Source organism: Protomyctophum bolini (genome assembly GCF_963924005.1).
Source record: "Protomyctophum bolini genome assembly, chromosome: 4".
In the NCBI taxonomy this organism is placed as follows: Eukaryota; Metazoa; Chordata; class Actinopteri; order Myctophiformes; family Myctophidae; genus Protomyctophum; species Protomyctophum bolini.
In genome coordinates this window covers 28,087,452-28,109,692 of record NC_137865.1, presented here as the reverse complement: position 1 = coordinate 28,109,692, position 22,241 = coordinate 28,087,452, and the positions used below count along the sequence as shown (strand labels likewise).

The 22,241-nt window shown below is 39.6% G+C and overlaps 3 protein-coding genes across 9 annotated transcripts in view; 1 reads left to right on the top strand and 2 right to left on the bottom strand.

Annotated features, from left to right (window-relative positions):
- Positions 1 to 572: 572 nt before the first annotated feature.
- On the bottom strand, positions 573 to 9,669 carry pstpip1a (proline-serine-threonine phosphatase interacting protein 1a). Of its 5 annotated transcripts, none has more exons than XM_080761597.1 (15): positions 9,324 to 9,669; positions 7,964 to 8,064; positions 7,795 to 7,869; positions 6,884 to 6,918; positions 6,615 to 6,721; positions 6,365 to 6,427; positions 5,142 to 5,246; positions 4,538 to 4,583; positions 3,914 to 4,005; positions 2,384 to 2,482; positions 2,190 to 2,286; positions 1,843 to 1,930; positions 1,669 to 1,733; positions 1,260 to 1,360; positions 573 to 1,028 (listed from the first exon to the last, which is right to left on the bottom strand). In XM_080761597.1, exons 1-15 carry the CDS (start codon positions 9,351 to 9,353, stop codon positions 897 to 899), a joined length of 1,236 nt encoding a protein of 411 aa, XP_080617723.1. In that variant the 5' UTR covers positions 9,354 to 9,669; the 3' UTR covers positions 573 to 896. The 5 variants fall into 5 exon arrangements, with proteins under 5 accessions (XP_080617723.1, XP_080617724.1, XP_080617721.1 ...); XM_080761598.1 differs by having other exon boundaries at positions 3,926 to 4,005; XM_080761595.1 differs by lacking the exon at positions 7,964 to 8,064.
- Positions 9,670 to 12,046: 2,377 nt separating this feature from the next.
- On the bottom strand, positions 12,047 to 19,803 carry rcn2 (reticulocalbin 2). Of its 2 annotated transcripts, XM_080761846.1 has the most exons (8): positions 19,664 to 19,784; positions 18,388 to 18,640; positions 16,381 to 16,577; positions 15,644 to 15,757; positions 15,238 to 15,331; positions 14,463 to 14,605; positions 14,280 to 14,328; positions 13,704 to 13,833 (listed from the first exon to the last, which is right to left on the bottom strand). In XM_080761846.1, exons 2-7 carry the CDS (start codon positions 18,638 to 18,640, stop codon positions 14,299 to 14,301), a joined length of 831 nt encoding a protein of 276 aa, XP_080617972.1. In that variant the 5' UTR covers positions 19,664 to 19,784; the 3' UTR covers positions 13,704 to 13,833; positions 14,280 to 14,298. The 2 variants fall into 2 exon arrangements, with proteins under 2 accessions (XP_080617971.1, XP_080617972.1); XM_080761845.1 differs by lacking the exon at positions 14,280 to 14,328 and having other exon boundaries at positions 12,047 to 13,833; positions 19,664 to 19,803.
- Positions 19,804 to 19,994: 191 nt separating this feature from the next.
- scaper (S-phase cyclin A-associated protein in the ER) overlaps positions 19,995 to 22,241 on the top strand; it is a 100,530-nt gene continuing 98,283 nt past the window's right edge. For both annotated transcript variants that reach the window (XM_080761844.1, XM_080761843.1), the window contains exon 1: positions 19,995 to 20,206. In XM_080761844.1, the coding sequence (XP_080617970.1) occupies positions 20,024 to 20,206 (183 nt within the window). In that variant the 5' untranslated portion in view covers positions 19,995 to 20,023. The remainder of the gene's footprint in view (positions 20,207 to 22,241) is intronic.

The following is a 22,241-nucleotide window of genomic DNA, read 5'->3' as shown; positions in this document are numbered from 1 at the left end:
GGTTATATGCTCATTTTGTTGGGGACCCCCTTGAATCCCCTCAAGGACACCTGGGGGTCCCTGGACTGCACTTTGAGAATCACTGCTCTACACACAAAGCAAATGTCTGTTAGTTGTGGGCCTCTGTTATTGGAACAAGTGGGCCTATAGGTCCCTGTAAAGAAGGGTTCAAGTTTAGCTCTTTCCCATGAGGGTGGGGTTTGAGGGATTCACACAATGAGTCAGATGTCTTGATCCTAATCCTCTGTTGTATATTTCAACGTTACGGGCCTTCTGTGCACACATTATGAGTGTTCAGGTTCTACTCTGCATGGTATTATATTTGGAAATTACTATGCATTGTTATCACATAAGGTAATGTAGAGAGGATAAGAATGGAAATCCAAATTAATGGCAATACATATATATCATATAGCAGTGTTTCTTCACATGCTCACTCAAAACATCAGTTGATTCATACCAGTGCCTTGCTTAAACATCAAAGAAAAACATTTATTAAAGGATTTGACTTTCAGAATGAAATGTAAGGTCAATTGTGAATAGTGACGTTTCTATTTTCTAGAGGCAGAATATGAACTACTGAAATATATTTAATATCTGATATTCTGTTATAACTCATACTCTCAAGAATACACTGTACAGTATGAATAACTACTTAACTGACCATGTATGACCCTTGTAGTAGTAATTCCCCACCTCTATTTGGTATGACCAACCAGTGGCAACATTTAACAAAAATAAATACATTACATTTTCAACTCTTGCAATAAATAATCAACTGCTCTTTCAACTCAAGGTAATGCAGCAGGGTGCAATATTCTACATAGAATGATAAAACCAAAAGGTAATGTGGACGAGTGTGGTTGTGTAGGGGTTTCTAAATGAGTCAGATAAGGTCATTCTTGGGCGAGGTAAGAGCCTGGCACCAGTCCAGACAGGCCATTCCGTTCTACCGTCCACCATCCATCCACACCCTGCTCAATGACCACCACAATGTCCCCAGTAGATAGAGAAAGTTCATCATCACCCTATGAAAAATAATGAGTCAATCATAATATTTACTGATATTTTGTAATTCAATGAGATAATATTTATGTACAGTAATTGTCCTGAATGGTTGCTATAAACTAGGCATACATAGACAAAATAAAATAAAAAAGTCAGTAAATGGAAAATCATCAATATAATCATTTAAACACCCTTTTTTGTCTGTCCTTTTTTGTGTGTGCAAAAGTAGAATAAAAAGTAGAATTTCTGACCTGGGCATTGTAGTCGTACATAGCTGTGTACTCCTTCTGGCTCTGTGAACAGGCTGCTGAAAATCCGGGGATGGAGGCATATACTCCATCTGATGTCTCGGCTGAATAATGTCACAGAAAGACAGACATCTAATTAGAATTGATTTTCTTATAATGCCAAGCCACTGGCAATTTACAGCATTGATACTATTATGATGACTGAACAGCTGCTTAATGTCAAATATTTGCTGCCTTCTGGCAGCAGCCGCCATTAGTTGGACTTGTGTGCCATCTGGTGGTGATAAGAAATAAGACAGACAAAGAATAACAATATGAGAGGAAAATGTAATGTTTATAGTAGTAACATCATGGGTTTATACCATGATGCTTCATCAAACAGAGACATGTTTGCTACAATCTGGTACTATACCATTAGGCTTTGGCGGTTGCTCTGTTTTGGTGACACTCAAATGGTTCCCTAGAAGATTTGTAAACCTAGCAAACATGAAAATGATATTAATATAAAATACTAAAACAGGTCAATTGTGACACAAGAGAAAGATTACACATAAAACTGAAATATGCCACAAAAATAAAATATAACCTTTTTATGACTCCTCCAACAAATCTAGCACTGCCATTACTGTCATCTGTGGTTTCCCTCTTATAGTAATCTTGGAACACAATTGGAGCTAAGGAAGGACCATCAGAATTGTGTTATTTATGTGAATCTTTTTCATTGGAACAATTGTTATTTAAAACAAAGTCTCCAGGTCTGAAGCTCTGTCACCAAAACAGCCTGTTTCATTGTGAAACAGCATTTCTTTCTTTTTTACGAAAGCAACCAAACTCTCTGTTTTAGCAGTGGATGAGAGTTAATACTGTATGTCCAAACCAGCAATCGTATTCAAATCCCAAACAAGGAAGGCCGCAGGGCGCCAGTCTGCCTACCTGGTGGAGCTGAACCTGTGCTTTTGATCTCAACAAAGCAGTTGTTGTCTGCAATGATGTCACACTTTTCCAGCATTCGCCTCACTTCCTCGAAACACTGAAAAAAGCATGTTGTGGTCGATTCAGAGTCTGTTACACATTGGACATGGGGTTGGGGTGTGTAACATACTTTATAAGAACAACTGGAAGCCCACCTCATCATCTGTGACACATTGCATAGAGAAATGGTTACAGTGCACCCATAGGGCATTCCTGAGAATGTTGATGCGGTCATCTTCTTGTTGCTGAAATGCCTACAAAAACCAAATTGTATGTCAACACAGTGGGATACATAATTTAAGATTACGGTATGTACAGAATTGTGGTTTCAATTAGGGCTGGGACTTGAACTGATTGATTTACAATTTTAAAAAGCATGCATTTTGCAATTATTAGTCTTTGCAGCATCACTGGACAAGTTTCAGGCGTAGGCCTACCGATCATACCGGTCAGCACCAACCAACAGACAACAAACGCCAAGGCACGCAATGGATCGATTTACTTGGCACAGTGAGGGAAATTTAATTTAAAAACGGATTACTCGCATACCAATTTTTTTAAATTGGTGAAATATTGATATGCGATTAAACATCGAGTCCCAGCTCAAGTTATATGGCTGTTTAAACACGACATAGTATTTCAGTATAATGAAAATATAAATTGCGAGTATGTGTAAGTATTATGGTACAGAAAGAAGAACATTTTAAATACGTGCTTAGTTTAAAGCTGCACTTGGAACTTTCCTCTCCTACCCCAGATTTTAACTGGGTTTCCTGTGCAAATGATGACATTTTCACATTTGAGATCATCGTGCCTGCCTGCTTGCTCAGTGGATACATTTAATCTTGACTATCAGTTGCAATATTTGTGTCCGATCCTGTGTGTAGGTGAAGGACTATTCATACTCCAGTTTTAGGTGAAGAGGTGACCACCGAAACGGTTGTTAATAAAAACAAGAGAGATCGGTGTGTTTGGAAGAGCGGTGAGTCGCTTACCACCGCGGTGGGACATCATGTTGTAGTTTTCAGTGGTCAGCTCTTCACCTAAAACTGGAGTATGAATAAGCCTTGAGACATGATGACCTATGACATATTCTAAATTTCTCAATAGAAGAGCAGGGAGACAAAATACAACCAACCCAATTGTATAAGTTATATTGTATTGTTAACATACTCTGGACAAATTTAAATTTTATTCATTTAAAAAGGTTATACTAGTGCCGCTTTAATGGATGCAGGAGTGAGGTGATTTTTGTATTTTTTCCTGTTAATGTGTTTATGAGGTGACAGTACTTCATTAGACCCCTTGTTGTGGTTATGTGCAATGATGTCTTCTGTTTGTATTTATGGTTTATTTCTGGAGGCTGAAACCTTGACAGTTAAACGTGCCAATGAAAAAACAGTGATATAGTGACATCACAATATCATCCCTTCCCCTATCCCCTTTCCCTTTATCATACAGCTGTGGGTGCGGCTTGAGTTCAGGTGGATCACCACCCATCACCACCCACCAGGCAAACCGGGCATACTTAATTAACTGGTGGACGTGTCCACATAAAAATGAAATTTTAATAAATACTGTACTTCCTCCTTATATAATAATAATAACCTGATGATCATGTTTAGGGTGGGAAAAAATCACGGCACTCCGTCTTTAAAGGAAATAATTGAAATAAAAATGTTCACGTTCAACTTTACATCACATGTGCTTGTGTGCGTAGATTCCCATTCTTGACGAATCTTGTCGAGCTGTTCCACATTTGACACATATTGGTTCTCTATATGTAAAAATAAAAAACGATTAGTGTTCTGATTATTCTTCGTTCTAAGGTTCATAAGAGTATTTTACAGTTGTAACATTGTTTGCTCCATTTTAATCAATTGTAAAAAATATCAGTAATCTACTTAAAAATAATCAATCTTGTGGAAAGTTTTTTCATTCAAAACATTTATATATATATGTTTTAAGTAGCAATAGCAAACGACAAGCTGATCTTAATGATTAATGATTTTCAATAATAATAATAATAATGTCTAAGAAAATTATCCATAGGACGGCAACAGCCCTACTCACACATTTTCAAATAATTTGTATTGTCTATCATAGTGCATTGACTTTGAGCAAACTAGTATGTGAGCTGAAATTCTGTTTGTTCACAACCTATTTCAGGAATAGTATATATAGAAAAGGAAGTGATCATGTCCACCATGGCAAAGATCATTTTAGTTAATCCTCTGGCTTTGGCTATTATATGGGGAAGACTAGAAAATCCTTGACTGTTGAATGTATTATGCATTACTGATGCTTACCAGCTTCCCCTGCTGCCTCACGGCACTGTTTAGATTTGCTGTGAAACTGTGAATGAAATAAATAATGTGATCACTGCAGTAATAAATAACACAATAACTCTCCATGTGTGAGCTGGCTAGCATAACCACTTAAGGCCTATACACATTGTTGTAGAACAAGTAGATTACAACGCCTTGCATTACAATGAGCTGTGAGCTTTTAGATCTGCAAATTTTCATCTATAATGACATGCCCTCAAATAGAAACGCCAGGTTGAATGTGGTTACGTGCAAATATGTTAAATGATACAAGATTTATAGCAGAACTTCTCCTATTTTGTTGTCTTTACAATTACATTCTGAACCAGTTCACAATACATACGGTACTGTAAATCAAATATGTTCCTCTTTGGAGTATGGACCTATCGCATAGCACTTTAATGCCTGCACTTTAATGGTTATGTGCACCTTTGTACTTTGGTATATGCTATGTGAACTGTTTGTTTTAAATTGTTTAATGAACTGTCTATGCTGCAACACTAAATAAACTTGAACCTTGACTTGCCAATATATGTTAAATCTCATTAAAAGGCAGACTCTTAGGTATAATGATGTAAGGATTTACCTTCTCAGTCTGTTTGGGGGTGGCTGTGGCCGCACCGCTCATCTTTTCAGCAGCCTGTTCGGCCTCATCAGCCTCTCTGCAACGTTGTTCGTAGGATCTTTTGGACTGGGAGGGGAATTAAACATACTGTACTGAGTGAATACCTTTTTTAGAGTGTCTGCCCTGAGACTGGGAGGTCGGGTTAAATCCCCGGCCGGGTCATACCAAAGACTCTAAAAATGGGACCCTGCTTGACACTCAGCATCAAGGTTTGGATTGGGGGTCCCTGTGACATACTAGCGTCGTGTCCAGGGGTTGTACTTGTACTTGCTGCCTCACGCTACAGAAACAGGAGATAGGCTCCTGCCCTATGGGCCTCATGGCTCGGCAAGGCTACTTACTGAGTGAGGCAACACCAGGACTCAAGAATCAAGTTTGTTGGTTTATTTATCACTGCTCACACAGGGCAGTTCAGAGAGACAAGCGGAGAGAGACAGAGACAGTATACATTTTCTCCCAAAAAGTGCATGCATCAGGTGTGGTTTTAAACATTTACAACACGCAGAAGGAGCCAATCAACATAACAGACAAATGTAGTATGGAAGTGCTAAAGATTTCATATTACTTGTCTACCTGTTGGTAGACAAAGAAAGTGTTGCTTGTCACTTGTCATGGTTTCACATTACTAAAGCTTATGAAGTCATGTTCCTCTTACTAGTAACCTAATGGTTTTACTAGAGCATTGTGCAAGTTTCTGCATAATGATGCCTGAATTAATTTGTTACAACAAAAAGATCCACTTTATTGGCAGGGGCATGTAATGGACTTTTTAAACGATTACAGGCATAAGAAAATAGGTTCACCTCTGTATAATGCCTTTCCAAAAGCCTGCGCAAAGTGTGGCATATGTGTGCAATATTGCAATATTGCAATATTGCATATAGCAATAGTGCAATAGTGCAATATCTATGTGACACATAGAAACAGCTCACCACTGCCATAACACGTCATTGCGTCTCTCACAGAAATTGAAATGACGCTATTTGTGAAAAGCGTGTTTTTTTATTTTGATTGATTGAATACTTTATTAGTATGCTTATTAATAACTACATGTAGTACACTCAAAGGTCATGCTAAAAGGATAACACAAAAAGACACAGGGGCTGGTTGTCCATTGTGCCATTATCTTGTGCCTGTAATCATACTACGATCTAATAATGCAGCAGATACTGTGACATACCCACCTCCATTGTTTTCTTATACAGGGAGACCTTTGTCTTCTGGACTTTCTCCATCATAACTTCAAACTTAGAGAGAAAGTAAAAAGTTAATGTTAAAGTACATCATTAAAACGGCTACATGGGCCTGTGTAGAGTCTGTTCATGGTTAATGAACACTGAAAAGAAAATATGTTCCTCATTCTCCTTTAAAACTGTAAATACAGATTAAAGATCTGAGTCACATCTATCCTGTCATTTCCTTCTGCATTCTCACCTTTTTTCTCTGCTCTTTCTGCCTCTCTCTAAACTGCTCCGTTCTCCTTACTTCCTCCTTGAGTGTCCCAGAGAGCTGGATGTGCAGGTTCCCCATGTTCTCAATTTCTACACAACAAAGCACACACACCACCATTTGCTTATCTGACACATTCAGTATGTAAATTATGGAGAACTGAGAAAAACAATACTAGCAACCATCAGATGTTGGACTTACTGTATGAATACTTTTTTTTTTAAATAAAAAGGCCTGTAATATCATATACTCACGTGATTTCAGTTCATCTATAGATGTTCTCAAAGTGCTGCAAAAACATGACCAGGATATGTTGTATTTAATTATTTATTACTAAACTTCAATATAATACTATATTCTGCATAATGTAAGTGGTCGTCATACATCTTCAGACATCTAGACAGACGTCTGAATAAAACATCTAGACTGCACCAGTTCATCATGTTATGTTCAGCAGATTCAAGGTTTCTTTATTTTATCTCCCAAGGGAGAAATTTGTCTTGGACCCCAAGGACCCGCCCTGCAGCATACGCATACAGATACAATACAATACAAGACAACAAAGGCACACAGTGACAACATTAAAAAACCACACACCAACCTAGTGCAAAAGATGAAGAACATCACCTCATAACCTTCGACCCCTACCCTGTCTGCCCTCTGCAAGGACTCTGTTAAGGAGTGTGGTTGACAGAGGGACAAAGGAATGCTTGTACCTATTATATTTGCACGCATGGACCTCGTACCTGATGGCATTAGCCGATACTCAGGGTATAGTACATGGGAGGGGTCAGACACAATTTTCTTAACCTGTCGAATGGTGGCCTGCTCAAAGATGACCTGGGGGGTGATCGGAGGTGTAGACATACCCATGATTTTCCCTGCCATTTTGGCTAATCTAAGGATCTCAGATTTGTATTTTACAGTTAGGTTTCCAAACCAACTGGTGATACCATACCTTAGAATTTACTCTATACTAGCTCTATTGAAGATCAGCATTATGTTTCTACTTACACCAAAAAGTCTGAGCCTACGGAGAAAATGAAGGCGTTGGTGTACTTTTGCACACATGGGAGTGCCAGTTTATATCACAATCCATGTGCACTCTTAGATATTTATAGGAGATATATCGTATGACATGCGGTCATACGATAAAGACATTTACCTGATTTCATATATACCGCCAGCCTTGCGTGCTATTGTGACCAGTTCCTTTCCATATCTCTCCTCTGCTGATGCCCTACAGCACATGAAGCAAACCATATACAAGTAAACCTTAAAACCCACAACATATTTATGAATATTCAAATGTTTCCATTAACTCAGGCCCACACCTCATTTTTAAGAGATCCTCTATGTCTTTGCCTGTACGTCGGCCATCAGAAAGTCTCTGAACTAGAGTGTCGTACCCGCAATTGCTGATGAAGTCAACTCCCTAGAAGCACAAAATACTATAAAATGCAGTCATATTCCCCATTAGAAAGCACCATACAGTATGATGCCTATGAATTCAATGTCAAACTTTACTTTACCATTTAAATATAACAAATGATTAAGTAGGTCTAGTCCTGTATTTACTTGTTAGTTAATGTTTTGAATGTTTTATTTATTTATGCTACAGGCTTTTCTTTCACACCACCACTTTATGTAGTGACAGTGAGGGTACATTTTGTTAGGAACCTTCTAGATGAATATCTCTTACACAACTTCAAATTACTTACAAAACAAGCTCTCCACCCATTTAAAAAAACCCAGTACAACCTCATGAAATACTTTAGATTGATGCAACATTTGTGTAAACCTACACACTGGAAGTAATAATGAATAATTTGAGACGTTATTAAAGATAAACAAAAATGTACATACTCTGACTTAATTTGCAAAGGTTAAAAGATTGTGTGGGCCCTCCCATGCAAATCAACCCAGAAGCAGAAGTGAGTGCTGCCACAAAGCAGCTAAAGGCCTATTCATAGTCTGTATTTTCGGTGGTAAGGTTACCACCGTTCCGGTGGTGAGCTGACCACCGGAGCTGAAATAACGTTGAGCGGTGGTGAGTAAAAACAGAGAGAAGGGCTGGAGCGGTGGCGGTGGTTTGCTCTTCACCGCGGCTCGTGACGTCATGTTGTAGTTCGGTGGTCACCCCACCACCGTAAATCCAGACTATGTATGAGCCTTTAATCAGAACACTAATCCACAAAGTGGATTAGTGTTCTGCCAAGGTTCACAGCCTAAAGATCAAAGACCAACACAGTTAGTCAGTTATAATGGTCCATTTACAGGAAGCAGAATATTATGGAGGTGTACCACATCTCTGCCATTGTTGTTTATGATAGGTGATAGCTACACAAAGAAATACATGTTTATCTTAGAAGTCCTGACCTCTATAAAAGCACATATAAGGATTCCAAAAATAAATATCAACAGGACATGCTAACTGTTTAGTCATAGTTGCAATTCTTCCTGCCCAACCATTTCAACAATTTATTTAAAGCAAATGAAAACCAGTCGACTAAAGGTATGCAATAGCTGGCTACTACGAACTGCATTGAACTAGGGGCATATACAGACTCTCCCATTTTAAATTACACTCAATTTAATGCAAATAGTTTTAATGACAAACATGCCAGTGCCAGCTCTCAATGTGACCACAGTAATTATTTATTAATTACTAGTACTACCTCTACAATAACTTACCCAAAAGGCATCTTTGAACGGTAATTCCATTTTAGGAGTATGTAAAATAAAGGTCCCTCCTTGAGAGTCCACTTGATGATAATTCCCTCTATGAAACACGTCTGGCCGGCTGGCAGTTCATACAAGTGAAACAAACTAGTGTCCATTCAGGAAGCCAGCTTTAATGCAGTTGGCTCACTCGTTTGACTTAAATGAGGAAGAACTGTAACATGTCGTCACAGACTCAGACCACTATACAGTAAGATAACATTCATATCAGCTAGCGCTTACTATATCTATAGACAGCTAATAGATAGCTATAATTGCATCAGCCATCTTCAAACATATTCCACTATCAAACAACACATTTTATGGATGACATTTTCTTGAAGCAGATCATACAATTTAATTATCTTAAACCAAACTATGAAATTCCTTAGGCATCAATCGCAGAGGCCAAATTTGCAATACAAATTTGAACATAAACAAACTAATGATCCCCTGCCATCAAAATATACAGCATTTTTTTTGTACTGATCTTTTCACAAGAAATGACAATATGACAGCTAATGAGAAAGGAAGACCATTCGAACCCTTAATTGGTCTTAACTAATATATGTTTGTTTATTTGTTGTGATCATTAGAATGTCTAGAACATGTTTTATTCATTATTGTGAAAGATATCCCCCAAATGTAAATTATTAATTTATTATTATTTTAATAATTATGATAATTTGCATATATATTTTTTAACATAATTTCCTCTGATAAGTCCTAGTAGTAAAAAGTAGTAGTAAGGTTGAAACCGTTTTTTTTGCAAGTAGAAATAATCCGGGTTTTACAGGATTAAAACTTCGAAAGGTAGTTGAACACTAGGAAACAAACAGGAAGCCACAATAGATCTATCTAAGACAAGTACACTTTTCACTTTGCAGTCTTCACCTATGGTCTTCACACACAGGCACATACACAGATCTCCATGTGGGACACCGGCAGTTAAAACGGGTGCTATGACAACGTATATCATTAAGTTCCCAAGTTGCATCAGACTCATCCCGGGATCTGGACTTGATCACCCCTATATCTCCATAATTATGGATCTGGCCTGTTCTGACATCACAACATGGGCACCGCTCTATAGTTGCTACATTTTTTAAATGAGAGAAAAGAGGCTCTTTTCTCTCATTTAAAAAAATGAGAGATGATTCATGGCCTAGCCCTAGGCCCTAGGCCAGTGATACTCAAACTCAGGCCCGCGGGCCACATCAGGCCCGCGGGACCATTATGACTGGCCCACCAATGAAAATCTAGTTATCTTTAATTACATTATTATAAGTAATACTATTAGAGTTGTACTATTACTCGAACGAAAATAAAAGCTTGGGGGGGGGGGAGATGCAATGCAAATGAAAGACATATACTGTGTATCCCTATTCCCTGACATAATTTTATAGCTAAACGGACAGAATTCTATTTTATTTGAATGATGAAACCCAGCTGCCATTAATAGTTGGAAATGGAAATGGAAATGGAAATTGCGGAAATTGTAATTGCGGAAATGGTGGAAATGGAAATTGCGGAAATTGCAGAAATGCGGAAATGGAAATTGCGGAAATGGTAATTGCGGAAATGGTGGAAATGGAAATTGCGGAAATGGAAATTGCGGAAATGGAAATTGCGGAAATTGCTCTTCACTTATAGCTATCTATTTTCAGGTAGATTGTTTTATTTTACTCAGTCAGCCATATCACTACTCTTTTTTTTTCATGAAAAAGGTCATAGCTGGGTAATCTATTTTCAGGCAAATTGTGTTTATTGTATTTTATTTTACTCAGCCATAACAATTTATTTTCTGTTAACCAACTTGCTGGCTGGCAGGCAGGCAGACAGCTACTCATAGACAGGCAGACAGACAGACAGCTACTCATGGAGAATTGGACAGGCAGGCAGTCAGACAGCTACTCATAGACAGGCAGACAGACAGCTACTCATGGAGAATTGGACAGGCAGGCAGACAGCTACTCATGGACAATTGGACAGGCAGGAAGGCAGACAGCTACTCATAGACAGACAGACAGACAGCTACTCATGGACAATTAGGCAGGCAGGCAGACAGCTACTCATAGACAGGCAGACAGACAGCTACTCATGGACAATTAGGCAGGCAGGCAGACAGCTACTCAGACAGGCAGACAGACAGCTACTCATGGACAATTGGACAGGCAGACAGACAGCTACTCATAGACAGGCAGGCAGACAGCTACTCATAGACAGGCAGACAGTAAGACAGCTACTCATTGACAGACATACAAATAACTACTCATGGACAGACAGACAGACAGGCAGGCACGCAGGCAGGCAGGCAGGCAAAGAGCTACTCATGTTATGTTATTATGTTATTATAACAGCTACTCATGTTATGTGCAATAATTTGTGCAGTTATGGAAACAGCTCTTTGTGTTTATGCAAGAAAATGTAACACATTTATTTATTTACATATTGTGTGCATGCACATTGTACTTTGATACATACATGCGAAAATAAAGCAATTGAAAGAGAGAAGTTATCAAGTATCATTAATGTCGTAATTTTATCTACTGGCCCCTGGCCCCTTGCCATTTTTGTAATGTGGCCCACAGGTAAATCTATTTGAGTATCCCTGCCCTAGGCCATGAATCATCGCCAGTGAACTACTGAAGACTAGAAGGTCTTATGGACAGATAAATAAAACAAGAATTACTGTATATTTTAAAAAAAAACTATAATTTATTTGTTCTATGCTTTAATAGAAGTACATCGAGTACATCGACACATTAAACTGCATACATTCACTGGAAAAAAAATGTTGACCCACATTTACCCTAGTGATTCAACGCATGGAATTCGATGGCCCAAACCACACCAAAGGGTCGAGACGATTTTAATGTTAACTCCTTGCAATCGTTTGGACCCAAGGAGTTGCATGGTGACCCTTTGGTGTGGTTAGGGCTTAAGAGGTGACAGTACTTCATTAGACCCCTTGGTGTGGTTATGTGCAATGATGTCTTCCGTTTGTATTTACGGTTACTTCCTGGAGGTCGAAACCATGACAGTCAAACGTGCCAATGAAAAAAACAGTAATAGCCCCTCCCCTAACCCCTCCCCCTTTATCAAAAAACAACAGCTGTGGGTGTGGCTTCAGTTCAGGTGGATCACCACCCACCATGCAAACCAGGCATCCCCACAGGAATCCGCGGGAAAAGTCTCGATTCCGCGGTGAACATTCCTAATTCAGTGGACAACAATCCTTGATTCTGCGGCTTAGTTAATATTCCGGACATTAACTTATTTAACCTAAAATGACCAGTTATCAAGCCTTTTTTTTTTTTTAATAAGTAGAATCTATAGATACAATTAATTGTAATTATGGATGAGTCATAATAATCAAAGATTCCAATAATCGTTATTGGGGATAGATTATTATTAATGTTTTAATTATTTGTTTTAGTTGCAAAGGTTGTCATTCAAACCCTGCCCACAGTAACTACAGTTTAGACTAGAGGATACTTAATGTGGGTGTAATTTATTGGATTTGTACATTGTGAGGTTTCTGACAACACTTTATTTATGTGTTTATTTTTGTCCTGAGGGGGCATAAATATAACCTGACGCTGCCAGATCCAAAAAGCTTGCTACACAAATTTGTTTCACAGCTTATTTGGATCTGGGATCTCGGGAGCCAATTCGATGACGGGGCTGTTCCTTTTTTTCAAGATACTTGGTAGATGATTGGATGGGGCCGTCTGTCTATCACCGTGTGGGCGTGCAAACACAACCAATCATATTGACGTGTCTGTATAGCTTCACATCCGGTTTCGCACATATCCCGCCCTTAGCTCACGCTGATTGGTTCGGTACGAAGCAGATATTGGACTCAGCTCAACTCCGTCAGAGATCCCAGATGAGTGTTGTGTTGGGGAATATGTTTCCCCAATACCGCCCTCATCTGGCAGCGTCAGGTTAGCATAAATAAGGCGCAGACCGAAATGGTCCGCCCTCTAAAGAGTTCCTTCTGAAACGGAATCCATGTCCTGAGTCCTGACAATGACAAATGGACAGAAAACGGACCATTTCGGTCTGCGCCTTATTTATGTCGGATTCCTGTGGAGACTAACTTAATGAACTGGTGGGCGTGCACACATAAAAACGAAATTTTAACAAATACTGTACACTTTTTTGAAAAGATTCTTCCTCCTTATATAACAATTAGACCTGATGATCATGTTTTAGGGTGGAAGAAATCATGGCACACCATCTTTAAAGTTGTTTAAATATCAGTGAAGTTCTTTTTTAAATCTTCATGGACACAAATCAACGAGAAAAGGCTAACATACACAAGAACATGCCACTACAATTCGTCATGTGATATGTGCAACTGTCTACCATAGTCTGTCACTTCACTGTTCACGAAGGTTTCTTGATTTTTCAAGACTTCGGCCTCAGAGATTTTCCCATCCTCGTCCTGATCCATTTCCTTGATGAGGTGAAGAGCCTGTTGAATACATGTGAACAACATTAGGAAAGAAGACTACTACGCCATGCCAAATATCCATCTATAAATGCACAAAATGAGCACCGTCCAACCGATCAACATTGTGGGTTGTGCCGAGGGAAATTCGGTTGGTCCAGTAGTTGTCCAGGTCTGTCTGTCTCGTACCGGTATATGGAAAACGTTGCATCTTTCCCTTTTAATACCCAATGTATGAAGATCAATGATGTCATCGGTATGGCGTCCAAGTACTATGATAATGGCAAGCCTCCAGGACTGGGAGGGATTTTTGGAGGTGCTGATTTCCGCTTATTAATCAAGTTTGATGAATAAATTACACTAATGCACATCTGTGTCCCAGTAGCGCTGGTTTATTACAACAGCTCCTTGACATTTGTTATAAAAAAAATGTAAAATGTTTATTTGACATTCTTTTATGATGTTATTACCTGTCTGTTTCTTGTATGTTTACCCCTTGTATGTTTCTCTCCGAGTCTTCTAATAGAGTTTGAATTGAATTGTGTGATTATTGCCACAGTATGCAGGATGGGTGGTGATTCCCTAAATATACTGTACATTTAGATAATAGATGTAATGTAATATTGATTCATTTTGGTGGAACTGTTGCTTACCTCTTCTCTTGCTGAGCCATAGCTATTGGGGGCGACCCAACGGAGCTGCTCTTCTCGATTCAGTTTGCCATCCTTATCTTGATCATAGAGGTCTTTAAAGCGCACCGTTTCTTCAATCTCCCACTGAGATGGGGAATTCCCCTCTGACAAATAAAATAAATTATAAATCAAAACACATTAGGTCTGCTGAGCAATATATCAATATTATGATGTGAGACTAGAGATGTGTCAAATGCAGAGAACAAATTTCACTGCGGTAACGTGTGACAAATCGTACTACTTTGATAAGATATGGTCTGAGATTTTTAATATCGCAACATTGTGATATGGCAAAAGTGTTGTCTCTTCCTTAAGCCTTATTCAGAAATGTTGTGGAACGTTGAGGAAAAAAATAAAACAAAAATCATCACAATATAAATATTTGGATGTTTGTCCATATTAACCAACCCCAAATCACATTTGGGCGGCGGTGACTGAGGCGGTAGAGTGGCCGGATGGTAACCGCAAGGTTGCCAGTTCGAACCCGGGCTCCCCCAGAGTTAGTGTCGAAGTGTCCTTGAGCAAGATACTGAACCCCTAATTGCTCCTGATGTGCTGGTTGGTGCCTTGAATGGTTTCCGCCGCCATCGGTGTATGAATGTGTGCGTGAATGGGTGAATGTAATGCACAATCTCTGTAAAGCGCCTTGGACAAAGGCACTCATATGAACACACTTTTACATCCAACATATATCATTCTGTGAATCAGTACATTTCATGATAATCTCTGATCTTACCATCACTCCGAACATCTCCAATAAATTCACTTAGACTGATGAATCCATCTTTATCAGTGTCATATTCACTCAACACATCTTCAATGGCAAAATCCTATTAGGAAATAATAAAGATCCGAATGTTATTTTAATTCAATACACACATTCATACCATGAGACATTCGCATATTACAGTTATCCTTGTGTGAAGTAATACATAAAAGCTGCAATATCCTAAACAGTAAAACAGTTGGTTTTTAATACATTTGTAATTCAGACAGAAATATGCATGAGAGTGCAATTGTACAGAATGTACACTCTCTCTGAGTTAAGTTAACACTCAAGAAGAGTTTCACAGCGTAGTAAGACCTTCCATGAGTAGTACACACTACACAGAGCCGGGTTTGTGTGATGAAACAGCTCTTACAGCCATATGATCCACTTCAGACGGGTGTGTGAAGGCAAGAAACTCTGTCAGGTTGAGGCCTGGCATTCCGTCCACATTAGCAACATCAAAGCGCCTTCTCTCCTTCAGATGGAGCTAAAGGGGGACACATTGTCACAGCAATAAGTTATCATTTAAATACACACTCAAGTGCGGTGTTAACTCTGAAAGTGTAAAAAAGGAATACAAAGTACACTTTCAGAGCTAAATGGACTCATTAAAATTCTCAGTGTTAATTTCTCCATCGATTTGTAATATATGTACACAAATATAGTAGTACTAGTAGCAATAATATCAACTAGATAAAGTGCCCCTCTGGGCACAGGTCTCCACCAGGACAGGCCTGAGGAATTTTGTTCCAAAAATGTGTTTTGCAAAAATCCACCTGTTGGTGGCACTATAACAGGCCAATGTGAAAAGGGTGGGATATATTCCTCAGCCTAGTAGGAAAGTCTGTGAAAGATTTCACTTGGTTCATGTTTTGTTTGCTCACTGTTTAAATTTGGATTATTTGCACATATTTATTGCATACGTATTTATTATTGGAAATTGTATTGTGATATTTGGTGCACTGAATAACTATATAAACATTTTAAACTTATGAGCTCATTTGGACATGAAACATTTTATCATTGTGGCAGGTTTAGCCTGCCGGCATGAGTAATTCAAAGGGAATTATTATCAGCCAATACATAGGAGTATAACTAAACCATCCATACATATCTGAGGGACTCTTGCTCAGGGTCTTCTAAAACAGCGTTGTCATCTAAATTGAAGAGCTGCCCATGAGCGACGGTGTTGTATTCTTCCCAAGACACCACACCATCTTTATCTGTATCGAACTCTGAGAAGCGTTCCTCTGCATCATCCAATGCATATCTTCTGTAGACATGCTGAATCCACACCGTGATCTCCTCTGTGGATAAAGCACAGTGCAGATTGAACATAAAGTAAAAAGGCCTGGGCCCTCATCAAACCCTGTACACTCAAGACTCTGCCCCCACTTCCACAATAGAGTTCTCATCAGGCCCGAAAATTAAGGCCCGGCCCTAACTGGGCCCTCATCAAACCCTGTACACTCTACGCCAGGGGTTCCCAAACTTTTTTGGACCAGGTACCCCTTTTGGGGTAGATATTTTTCCAGGTACCCCCTCATCCTCGCAACACGGATAACAAATAAATGTATACGTCTAAATGTAGACGTTTAAATGTAGACGTCTAAATGTGTACCAGGTACCCCTTTTGGGGTAGATATTTTTCCAGGTACCCCCTCATCCTCGCAACACGGATAACAAATAAATGTATACGTCTAAATGTAGACGTTTAAATGTAGACGTCTAAATGTAGACGTCTAAATGTATACAGACGTCTAAATGTAGACGTCTAAATGTAGACGTCTAAATGTGTACCAGGTACCCCTTTTGGGGTAGATATTTTTCCAGGTACCCCCTCATCCTCGCAACACGGATAACAAATAAATGTATACGTCTAAATGTAGACGTTTAAATGTAGACGTCTAAATGTAGACGTCTAAATGTATACAGACGTCTAAATGTAGACGTCAATGTAGACGTCTAAATGTGTACGTCTTCTCTTATGGGGTCCCTGGCATATCTTTTCAAATGGGGGTCCACGGGCTAAGTAGTGTCAATTTGGGGGTCCTTGACATGAAAAAGTTTGGGAACCACTGCTTTAAACACTTTAGGACTTTATGAACATGAACAAAATAGATGGGTCCCCCCTGGAACTCCCTCAGGTACCCCTGGGGGTCCCCGGACCCCACTTTGGGAACCACTGCTCTACGCTACCCGTAGATCTCCATATATGGAGCTGACCTGTTCTGACATTCCATATGTTGATCTGACCACATCAAACCCTGTACACTCAAGACATGCTCCATATATGGCCAGTACAGAATTCATTCCATATGTTGATCTGAACCACCATGCCAAAGTGCCAGCGCTCGCCCAGCAGTCACTTAGGCGGATGCACGCTTCTCTCCCTCAGGCGTCTTACTGGTATTAAACAACTTAAGGTCCGTTGTATACTTTGGCATAGGACGGTGACACACTGTTGTGCAGGCAGCAAACATAATACATCTATTTTTGAGGGCCTCCTATGTCCAGCTTTTAGTGTGTGTGTGCCAACACAAACTTTGTCCTAACACAAACATTAAATGCTATTGACAATGGACAATTTTGAGTGTTTGTGTAAACACAAACATCACGTAACACAAACATTGAAGATGAAGGTGAGCACGCAAATTCTGATTGGCCAGGAATGAGATGATGTATGATGATAAGAGCGCCCCTCACTTCACATGAGTGTGATTTCTTTGTATTAATTAAAGGGGAATACCACTAATTTTCAACATTTATTTTACTATATCATAAATATACCTTACAGCTCTAAGGTATATTAATGACATAGTAAAATGTTGAAAATGAGTGGAATTCAACTTTAATAAATGCCCAAACTAGGGACACCAGATTGAAAGTTTTAACAAGGCATCTCAAATGTTTTAGCTTTTTGTTCATGTGTGTGTGTGTGTGTGTGTGTGTGTGTGTGCGCATGTGTGTGTGTGTGTGCACGTGCACGCTGGAAGACGAACGCAACATGATAAGATTGCTTTTGTAGTAACACTTCTAGTCTTGTTAATGAGTGTGTGTGTGTGTGTGTGTGTGTGTGTGTGTGTGTACACAGCAGAAAATAAAACATGCACTCACCTGCATTTAACAATTTGTCTGCATTTGTATCAATCCGCCTTACAATTTCCAACATTCTTTTCCTCTGCTCGGCTGGGCTGAGTTTCTTTATTTCCTCTGTGTCCTCAGTTCCCCCTAGCAGGACATTCATGTCATGTTCAGGGTCGTGCTGTTGACCCATGTAATGATCTTCATCTACATGTTTGTGAGCGCTTTCTCCAAAGGCAAACTGCATTGCTAGCAATGCTGTGGTAACCACCGTAGAAAACACCATCTGAGGAGAGACAACATGAAATTCAACTTTTCCCATTTTTTGGGCTCCCCTACGTGTCTAATATCCCCACAAATCGGCCTACCCAATTTTGAACAATCGTGTTTTCTCGTCATATTTGGGTTTTTATGTACACTGGTAAACTGATTTTGGTGCTACTCGTGATGTCATCGGCATCTCCCTACTTTGTATAATCCCTCCCCATCTTCAGTTAGTGCATTTTGTCCTTGGAGACTGTGGGTGGGGTGGGGTGGGGAGGGGGGGTTATTATAATGAGTTAAAGATGTGTAGCTGGGATGAGGGTGTGGCAGAGAAAATCATTTGCACACACAGTGCCCCCACCACATCAGGACATTGTGGTACTGCAGCTAAAACTGCTTTAGAAGCCAGACAGAAATGACATGGACTGGTTATGTCAGAGTGGTGATTTTGGTTCAAGCCATAATAGAAATACATTTGAGCGACATACACAATGATATTAACACAGTTTTAAAATGCATGTTGTAGTTACTTTTTGTAGCCTACCAATTGCAGGCTCTGTCTTTGTGAATGATTATTATTGTGTTTAATTCATCGACTTTCAATGCATCATAAGAGAAAGCACATTTGCGGATTTTGAATTATTTTACCATTTTGTAGGGGCGCATTTTTGCATGGTGCTGCGGATCAACTTACTAATGGTCGGAGACAATCAAAATAACAAAATACAGTGACAGGTATGAGCAGAAAAGCCTAAAGTGGCATTTATACTAAAACAACATGTTTAGTTAGCTAGCTTGTAGATATCTTTTTTAGGCAAGCGACTATTGTTAACTTGTGATTGTAGTGGATACATGTGTCTGTATAGTTTGTTTAGTTTGTAGGAGATTGGAGAAGAAGCCACTAAGCCAGGCAAAAAGACAGGCATCATCTATTCTAGAGAACAGTACAATGAAAACATTGTTTAAAATTGGCCAATAAAGTAACCAGTATCAAAGTATTTAAAACATAAACAAACAACTCTGTAGAAAGAGGAGATTATTTTACCGTGATCACTGATCAGTGCAACGCAGGGGGAATGGGGAAATAAATGGCCCAGCATTCACTCCGTCCGTCTGCATATCGTTGCCATGGTAGACAGACAGAGTACCGCCCTAGAATCGTAAGCACTGAATCTATTGGGCCATATTTTATTCGTTTTCATCGCAGACTGAAACGATTGGACAGCCGCGCTGTCTGTCGAAATCGTGAACCAGCACACTTCCTGCTTGTTGTTAGGTTGTCCTTGCTGTCATCGTTTATGTGATGTTTATGGGAACCACAAGACAACTTCATCCTTTGTAAATAAGATAATCTTCTGTTTTGTTCTCTCCTCACGATCGCGCCGAACTCATTTTGTTTCCATCGATGTCAAAAGATAGTCGTCACGACGGACGGCGGCGTGGTGGTGCGGGTCCTCACCGCCTCGGCCCAAGAATGAACGTTAGCCAAGGTGGAGGAGGAGACGGGAGGGAGAGGTCTGGGAGCAACAGCTCTGGATCCTCGCATGGAGGAGGCAAGAGCAGGAATACACCCATTACCGCGTTGAAGGTAAGTCCCCGTCTCACAACAACTCTACTGGTTAGTGGTTACAATGCAACACACTACTATTTAATAACGGGGATAGCTCTACTCATTATGGGTGGTCCAATCGATCTACCACAGGTTTTTCGTTGTTCCTGTAGGTCGGTTCATTACATGATTATGAACTGGGCGGAATGGGATGGGACGACAATACATATATAATAAAAGTAATTCTCTCTTGATTAAACCTTAGAAACGTTAGTGATCATTTGTCTAAACTGTAATTCGCACAACCCTCTGAGTTTACTCAGGGAGCACTGCAGTAGACTTGGGTGAGGCGTGAGGCGTCTCTCTCACCCTGTTCCTTAGCAGAATGATATCCTACCTATAAATGGGCGGAGTCGGCGGACGCACGGTGCCGGATACAGGATAGGTGTAGTTAAATTGGCAATTTTTTCCTAAATGTAAAAAACCTGCATATCCAGTCATTTTGGGGGAAAAACAAGAAATTGAAGGATAAAATTAAGTGTGATAAATTGATGATGTACCGTGTATGTTCATATCATACTTTACATTGCAGACAATTTTTCAAATATTTTATTTTAAAGTATTTTGGTCAAAATTGGCAATTTTACATCGAGGTGCCCATGCCCACTCATCCTTCGTGGTGCCCACCTATCCTGTTACCACTTACCGCCATGCCTACCCTTGTTCTCAGTAGTATGAACAGGATGCTTCCAATGCAAACCTCTGGTCTGGTGGTGTGTGTGCAACTGTGCATAAACCAAGCTGAGCTTGAGGAAGGCAGAGGGTCTTCAAGCACGGCTAGTTTCTTTGGACTTGACTGTTGATTTCTGTGCTAGACAGTGTTAGTGTGTCAACGATCTCCATTCATTACCCTGTATGGGTAGCTCTGGTCCATAGCTCTAATGCGTTCCTTACGCATTAGAGCTATGGACCAGAGCTACTTGCATGGGTAATCCTGTTACAAGCAATACAAGGCAAAGGCTCTTTCATTGGATTGTAGGAGCAATTGTATTCACGTATACACTTATATAATTTGTATATGAATACAGTTGATTTCCAGTGACTCCAGAGAAAGGGACACTGGATCAGAAATGGAGCATAAGCTGCATATTTTATCTCCCTAAAGTTAAAGTAATTTACAGTGACAGTCAGTGTTGACTGTTGACCTAACGCTGAAACGGCCGAAAGGCTGAAACGTTGCTACGACTCTTATCAAAATAAACCTCTTGAACCAGCAAGTGGCGGTGTGCGGGTCTCTCCTCCTTCTCTAAAATGTTACAGAATTAAGTTTTGGTTTGGTGCACTGTCCTTGAAACACTTTAAACTTTACAGCCATAATGGGATGTGATGAGATGAAAGTGGTTCAATGTTGTAACATTCAGTGAAGCAGGCACGTGCAGAGGGGGGGCTAGGGGGGCTTGAGCCCCTGCCCTTTTGCCTCAAAGTGCCTCCCCCAAAAAACATAAGGGCCAATAAGGGCTTATGTGGGGGGCCTTCAAGACGAACATTTGACAATTATTTTTTTAGCGGTGCCGTTTCAGATCCATATGCTATTAAATAATCCAAGTCCAATTGTTGGGTCAGTCAGTCAATAGCCCTGACCTATAGACACATATTTGGTCGAAATACAATAGGTTTCTGATTATGATCGATAATTCTGGATATCTTATATTGTACTGTATATAAAATAGTCCTTTCACATTACATAACGGTTCATCAGTCCAAAGCCTATGGCCACATGCAACCCCTGTTTAGCCAGAGGATGCTCAGTTAGTTGTTAGTTGTTTTTGCTGTGAGTCATCACAGAATTTTTTTTGTTGTTGTTGTTGTTTTCTTTAGAAATTCAATGCAGGCAGCCAGGTTTGTGTTTCGTCTATGGGCTCAGATCCATGCCAATATTATCTGTGTGTTCGTAAAAGAAAATGCGTAAAAAAACAATCCGTACAAGAAAAATGCGTAAAAAAACAATCTGTAAAAGAAAAATGCGTAAAAAAACAATCTGTAAAAGAAAAATGCGTAAAAGTTACAGATGCTT

Bases quoted from the DNA above. Each gene is read 5' to 3' on its own strand.
- pstpip1a (XM_080761595.1), bottom strand. From the start codon at position 9,469: ATGGACACTAGTTTGTTTCACTTGTATGAACTGCCAGCCGGCCAGACG. The intron at 5,247-6,364 runs GTGGGTATGTCA...TTCCCCTCCCAG, and splicing joins TGTATAAGAAAACAATGGAG to TCCAAAAGATCCTACGAACA. The intron at 2,483-3,913 runs GTGAACATTTTT...TGGTTTTTGTAG, and splicing joins CATGTGATGTAAAGTTGAAC to GCATTTCAGCAACAAGAAGA.
- rcn2 (XM_080761845.1), bottom strand. From the start codon at position 18,640: ATGGTGTTTTCTACGGTGGTTACCACAGCATTGCTAGCAATGCAGTTT. The intron at 15,758-16,380 runs GTATGGATGGTT...GTCCCCCTTTAG, and splicing joins AGCAAGAGTCCCTCAGATAT to CTCCATCTGAAGGAGAGAAG. The intron at 14,606-15,237 runs GTAAGATCAGAG...TTTATTTGTCAG, and splicing joins TGGAGATGTTCGGAGTGATG to AGGGGAATTCCCCATCTCAG.